This window comes from Acanthisitta chloris, unplaced genomic scaffold, assembly GCF_000695815.1.
Source record: "Acanthisitta chloris isolate BGI_N310 unplaced genomic scaffold, ASM69581v1 scaffold1513, whole genome shotgun sequence".
Classification (NCBI taxonomy): Eukaryota; Metazoa; Chordata; class Aves; order Passeriformes; family Acanthisittidae; genus Acanthisitta; species Acanthisitta chloris.
In genome coordinates, this window is record NW_008664107.1 from 9,159 (window position 1) to 15,831 (window position 6,673).

Here is a 6,673-nt window from a genome sequence, read left to right on the forward strand (position 1 = left end):
AACAGCCCCAACTCTCTCAGCCTGTCCTTGTAGGGAAGGTGCTCTAGTCCTCTTATCAGCTTCATGGCCTCCTCTGGACTTGCTCCATCAGTTCCACGTCCTTATTATGCTGAGGACACCAGAACTGCTCAGAAGATGAGCACTAGGGAGAGCTGCCCACACATACCCCACACTCTGCTTTGCTCCTTGTCCCTCCTGTGTCCTGGTAACAAAGCCTGGGTGGGTTGACCAAACAAGCATCTCAAGGCTCTTCTGCAGCAAGTGCTGAGATCCTGTTTTTCCCTCCTCAGACTTTGATAAGCGGGTGAACGACAACAAGACGGCGGCGGAGGAGGCCCTGAGGAGGATCCCTGCCATCACCCAGACCATCGAGGAGGCCAACAACAAGACGCGCCAGGCGGAGCAGGCACTGGGCAATGCTGCTGCTGACGCCCGTGACGCCAAGGCCAGGGCAGCTGATGCTGAGAAAATTGCCACTTCTGTGCAGAAGGTGAGGCTGTTGCAGCTCTCAAGCCACCCCTGCCCCAGGTTTGGTGTGTAACTGCATCAACACCTCTGTTCCAGTATTTCCTGGTGAGCCTTGCTGTGTTTTCTGCTGTATTCCCCACTGGGAATGTGAAATGTGGAGTGATAGGAAATCAGTGCGTTTTGATGGAAGAGATTGGAGAGATTTTTTAGGGAGAGAGTGCTCAGGCATTGGAATGTGCTGCCCAGGGAGGTGATGGATTCACCATCCCTGGAGGTTTTCAAGCTGAGACTGGATGTGGCACTTAGTGCCATGGGCTGGTGACCATGGTAGGATTGGACTCAATGATCTTTGAGGTTTCTTCCAACCTGGTTGATTCTATGATTCTATGAAGGAAGTTCTGCACCTTCCTCACCTGTTTCCATCCTGTTCCCCTCGTTGGCTGCAGAGTGCTGCTGCTGCCAGAGCTGAGGCTGACAAGACTTCTGCTGATGTGACACGGCTGGCCGGGGAGGTGAGTGGCATGATGAACCAACTCCAGGATGCAGAAGAAGAGCTGAGGGAGAAGCAGAAGAATGCTAAGGAGGATATGGAGGACGCAGAGGAGGTGAGTGGTGCTGGCAGGGACAGCAGTGGCCAGGAGCTGCCTTCTGCCCACTGTCCTGGCAGTGCAAGCTGTCCTCTGGGTCCAGCCAGTATTCAGACTCTTGCAAGTGTTGAGTGGGACTGAAAACAGGAGACAAGCAAAGGAGCTCCTCTGGTGCATTAGCATAGGTTCCCTGCTGGAATTTGAGAGCTGGTGTTCTTAATACAACACTTCCCTTTTATTTTAAGCAAACCCTGACTGTAGTCCTATGAACTCTGCTTTAACTTTCTGCACAATCCTACTCAGTTGACAGGAATCCCCACCCTGAATTAATCAGCAAACTGTTTAATTGAAAATTGGCTTCTCCAGCCCTGAGATAAACATCTTAGTGCAGGATTGTTATCCTGGAGCAAGGAGCCAGGGATGTGGGTGGACTAACTGCTTGGGCAGAGGAGAGGCAACAGTTTGGTAATCCTTACACCTTTTTTGTGCTCTCCTTTCTCACACCCTGCAGGCCTCACGGGCTGCCCAGGAGGCAGAAGACAATGCAAGAAAAGCAAAGAACTCTGTGAACAGTCTACTCGCTGTCATTAATGGCCTGCTGGATCAATTAGGTAGGACTGTCCTTAAGGTGCCCTATACTTTTGAGTGTTTTCCTGATGCTGTGTGCTGGCTTCCCTGCCAGTGCTGTGGGAAGAATTAGGTGGGTCTGTTGGCCTTTTGCAATGGGGTTTGTGTGATTTTGGCAAGGATTTGGGGTTTTGCCTTTCCTGGGTAGCCTCAGAGCTCGTTGTCCAACGTTCAGCGATGGTTTTCTGCAAGCTGGGGACACTGGAGGTGTCACCCATGTGGTTGGTCCTGTTTTAAACAGTCTCCAACGCAGAGATGGGCTGATGGGAGATCTGGCTGTAGGCTCAGCTGTGGGACCACCCAAAGCCAGGGCATCAAAGGGTTTTTAATGCCCTTCACTCTTTGCTTCTGGCTTTTCAGGGCAACTGGAGACAGTGGACTTGAACAAACTGAATGAAATCGAGGGTACCCTGAACAGTACCAAAGACCAGATGAGAGATAGCAACCTGGACCAGAAAGTGTCTTTCCTGGAGAACGAAGCCAGGAAGCAAGACGATGCGATACAGGCCTACAACAGGGACATTGAAGAGATCCTGAAGGACATTAGCAACCTGGAGGACATCAAGAAGACCTTGCCAACTGGCTGTTTCAACACCCCGTCCATTGAGAAGCCCTAAGGGTGTGCTGGGGGTGGGGGGTATTCCCCCAGGGGTATCCACTCCCTGGGGAGAGCGGTGGTTCGGCCACGGAGTGCCTTAACACACATTACCTTCTTCAGATCCCCAACTCTTCGCTGCTCACAGCCACTGTTTTCTTTTCAAATCAGGATAAGTTGAAAGATTTTTTTTTTATTATTATTATTTTTATTTTTTTTTCGAGAAGCAAATTAAATATCCGTCTTTGGGCATCAAAGGGGTTTTTTATATAGATTGTTTTCCTGAGCACTCCGCCTTTGCCCCTTCCTCAGACACAGTTTCCCTTTGATTAGTGCAAGGATGAGAGATGCTCTGGACTCTTTATACTGTGGTTCAGAAATAAGCATGTGAGCTGTATACAGCAAGGCAAAACTAACCTGACTTTCTCTCCTGTCTTCTCCCTTCGACTGTAAAATCCTCAGTCCTGGAGCTCTCTGTCCCTGTGAAGGAAGGGGATGGCTACCAAAGTGTTACTGTAATGGCCAGTATAGCTGCACTCATTCAGATCTCTCTTCCCAACTTCTAACCCTGTGAATATGTTGTTTTCATCATTGCCTAGTGGCCAATCCCACAGCATTGGTAGCCTTTCTAGCTGAAGCCTCTTTCTGAAATGCTTCCTGTGATGGTGCATCACTCCTGAGAGAAACACAGCCTCTGGCTGGAGCTCTTTGGGAAGATGGGAGACTGGTGGAGTGGTCAGTCTTTACTGGTGCAGTGGTGGGTCTTGCCTGCCCTGCTCCTGGTCTGTGGAGAAGTTTTGGGTCTGGTCTGTAAGCTGCTGCCTGCTGGGTAGTCCAGAGTGCCAGATCTGTGTTCCCATCTGTTGCTACTGAACTGCCAGAGGTTCTGGTGTTTTAGGCTCAGAATGGCTGACTGACAGATGAGTTTGTTGAAGCAGGACAATTCTTGCTGAGGAGGAGAGCTGCCACCCAACAGCTGCACTGGCCTTCGTGCTGAATGTCCTTGGGTGGGAAGGAAGGGGACATGCGAGTGGAAGTGGAAAGGTCTTTATTTTTTCTCCTCTTCTTTTTCCTGAAGGAGGACAGTGGCATTTTTATATCTTCTGGCATTGCTCTGGCCTGTTGCCTAGGCTTGAAGCTGGCAGGCAGAGCTGGAATCCACCAGTGCCCTCCTTTCTTTTTGCCTTATCAATCTCCAGGTCACCACAAAGCCACCACAGCACGAGGATGTCAGGCCAGGTCTGGGTGGCAGCTCTGCATTTCACACCACTCCCACTGCAGGTTCCCTCCCCAGTGCCCCCCAGCTGCTCACTGGGGCTGGGTGGGAGCACTGGGGAGCCCTCTGCATCCTCCTCTCCTGCCTGGCATCCCTCCCCCCTTTTCCTTGAGATCCAGTATATATCTATCCTTAAACACTATGCAACTTTGTACGTTTGCGTAGCGGGGAAGAAATTATTATCTGACACACACTGGTGCTATTAATTATTTCAAATTTATATTTTTTGTGTGAATGTGATTTTTTTTTTCCTGGTTATTTTTTTTATCATGATTATAGTGTGAGGAAGTCTCTCATGTGTGTGTATGTGTGTGTAAATATACTCAGCCATATTCCCAGAGTGGCACAGCCTGGTCCTCCTCCACGTGCTTTCCCCCTGAAGCCATCTGTGTATTGCTTCTCTCCATACCATTCCCTTCAAACTCGGGGTTTCTCCTAGCTGGGCTCCTGCTTTCTTCCCTCTCCTGGATGCTCAGCACTCATCTATAACCACTTTGCCTGGCAGGTGGATGTTTTCCAGCCCTCCCTCCGAGCCAGCCCCGCCGCGCGGTGCTCCGTGTGCCAGGAGGGGCACAGGGGCTGTGGTTTGCAGCAGAGCTCTGAGCAGCTGTAGCACACTTGGGAGACCTGACCCAGCATTGAGGTGGTAGGAGAGCTGGATTTGGGGACATCCTGATGCCACTGTGTGAGGCAGGAGGCTTAGTGCACCCTCGGGGACGGGGTGTTCTTTTTACGCTCTTCTACCCCTTCCCTTAGATATTCTTGCATCTACCAGCTTGGGATTTGCCCCCTGCCTGCAAACAGCCCTGGAGGAGAGCTTCCCTGTGCCTGCCCACGTGTGGGGTGCTGAGGTGTCTGGCTGCTCTGGTCACTTGGCTGGCTGTAACCGTGTCACCTCTTGCCAAGGCTGTGAGAAGAGCAGATGCGAAGATGCACGCAAGCCCTGGCTGACCTCAGGCCTAAGGTTTCCTGCTTTCTTCTCTCTTGGCTTTGTTTTGTTTTTTTTTTTTTTTTTTTTCTTAAGCTGTTTTTAACAGAATTTTATTTTTAAATAAAAAAAAAATCTTTATAAGCAATCTCTTAATCACTACTGCATTGCAGCCATTACTCAGTGTATAAGTCCAGTTACTTCTTTACGTAATGTGATGACTCGACAGCTGCTGGTGGAGTGTTGGGTGTCCTGGGCAACCTGGGACAGCCCCTTCATCACCTTATTCCTGACTGTGGCCCCCTCAGTATGTGCCTTCACTCCAGCTTTTTTTTTTTTTGTTTTTTTGTTTTTTTGCCTTAATCTGTGGTCTTGCTGTCTGGGGCGGTGAACAAAATGCAACACTTGCAGTTTTTATGTATAAAACAGTATTTCTTATTTATAATAAAGTCTGAATATTTGTAACCCCTTATACCTTGGCATTCTTTTGAGTGTTGCTTTTTTTTTTCAGTGTTCTCAGTTGCAAAATGTATCTCTTGCTGCTTAGACAACCTGGTTTGGGATGAGGAAAAGGGAGAAGTAATTAGGAAGTGCATGGTGAGCTGCAGGTGGCTACAGAACTGATGGCTTCTTTCCATGTCCACTGCTCCATTGCCATGGCTGTGGTGGATTTTACACTCCTGGTTTTCCAGGCCTTAAAAAAATAAGATTGTGGTGTTGGTACTGATGCTGTTGGGCCTGCAGTGTCCTCCTGGAAAGCCCTGGGGAATTGGGGAGTGTTTATTTATGCTGTAAGGGTAAAATCCTGGCACGTGGAAAAGGATGAGGCTCTTGGGAAGAAAAACAAAAGCTGTGAATAAAGATGCTGAAATTTTTCACTGGGAACTGCCATAAATGTGTGTACTCTGTGTTGTTCCTGGGTCTTGTCAGCCAGAGCCTGGGATGAATTTTATTCCTGAATTCAGCAAGTTTTTAAGGACAGGTTGCAGTGATAACAGACTAGGCTGTTCTGCAGTCACACCTGGCTTACAGCTCCAGCTGGATTCCTGTTATTTTCTCAGCAGAAGAAAATGCACAAGTCTCATTAACTTGCATCAGAGCTAATCCCTTCTCAGCTGGTAAGTTCTTCTCATAATTATTTGTATTTCGGTTTGTCTGCTTTCAACCTTTCATTCTTCAGTTGCCACTAATTTGTTTTCTAAAATACCTTTTTTTTTTTTTTTTTGGCCAGTGTTGCTGTTAAGCAAATCCCAGCTGGTAAAATCTGTCTGAGGTTTCAGCGTGGGGAGCAGTCAAGGAGCAGAGCATTGGGCTGTGAGACAGTTCTGAGCTTGCATGGGCTGTAGGTTGACATGGAACCTCTTACCCTTTTGAGGCTAGAACACACTTTAGGAAGCAAATCTGTGCCCTGTATTTCATCTTCAGGATTTTACCTTCAGGAGTGTCCTGTGGGCATTGTGCAAATCCTTCCAGAGGTGATGTGGTTTTCAGAGGAGATGGTGAAGGAGGATGAGGCATAGCATTCCTGTGGTGTTCAGAGGTGATCCTGGAGGATAGTGGAGGATGACAAGGTAAGAGTGGCCTAAGTAAATATGCAGAAATAATGCAGGGAGGAGCAGACCCAAGGGACAAACACTTCCAGGTCACCAAAGGGTTTTACTGATGTTTTTGAAGCCCAGGCAGAGACACCCTCAGACATTCTCTGCTCAGCGTGGGTTGTGCCTCATCTCAGAGTGGGTGAGGAGGGACCTGGCTGAGGAATGACCAAGCCATGCTCTGGTGGCTTTTGTCTTCCTCTAATTCCCTGTGGTTTTTCTCAGTGTCCAAGCTCCATCATCTCTCAGGTGCTCTCTGAATGAGCAGGAGGCTGGCAGGGGGGTAAGGGGAGCCTGGTGAGCAGGTGGCAATGGGAAGGGCTTGGACAGAACTGAGCCAGGTCCTCTTTTGCTTCTGGGGAGGACAAGATATGTTTAGAAATTAAAATGTGCTGGGAACAAGTGCCTGGAGGAGGCAGCTTTAGCCTGCATAGATCTGGGAAGGAGAGGAGGATGTACAGCTGTCACACCGAGCTGGCAGTGTCCTGTGCTCCCAATGTGCAGCTGTTACATCCTGCACCACAATCTGGTTGGTTAATCTGAGCTGTCTGCTGGGCTGACACCATCAGTGTGCCCCCATCCCACAAATGTCAGGAA

General features: G+C 49.0%; 1 protein-coding gene across 1 annotated transcript in view; it reads left to right on the forward strand.

The window, feature by feature from the left end:
• Nucleotides 1-2,709, forward strand: part of LOC103798902 (laminin subunit gamma-1-like) — a gene marked incomplete at its 5' end in the record, with an annotated part of 11,049 nt that extends 8,340 nt beyond the window's left edge. Inside the window, 4 exons of the mRNA XM_009071186.1 lie at nt 291-490; nt 915-1,073; nt 1,567-1,666; nt 2,043-2,709. Coding sequence (XP_009069434.1) covers nt 291-490; nt 915-1,073; nt 1,567-1,666; nt 2,043-2,299 — 716 coding nt within the window. The remainder of the gene's footprint in view (nt 1-290; nt 491-914; nt 1,074-1,566; nt 1,667-2,042) is intronic.
• Between the last annotated feature and the right edge of the window lie 3,964 nt (nt 2,710-6,673).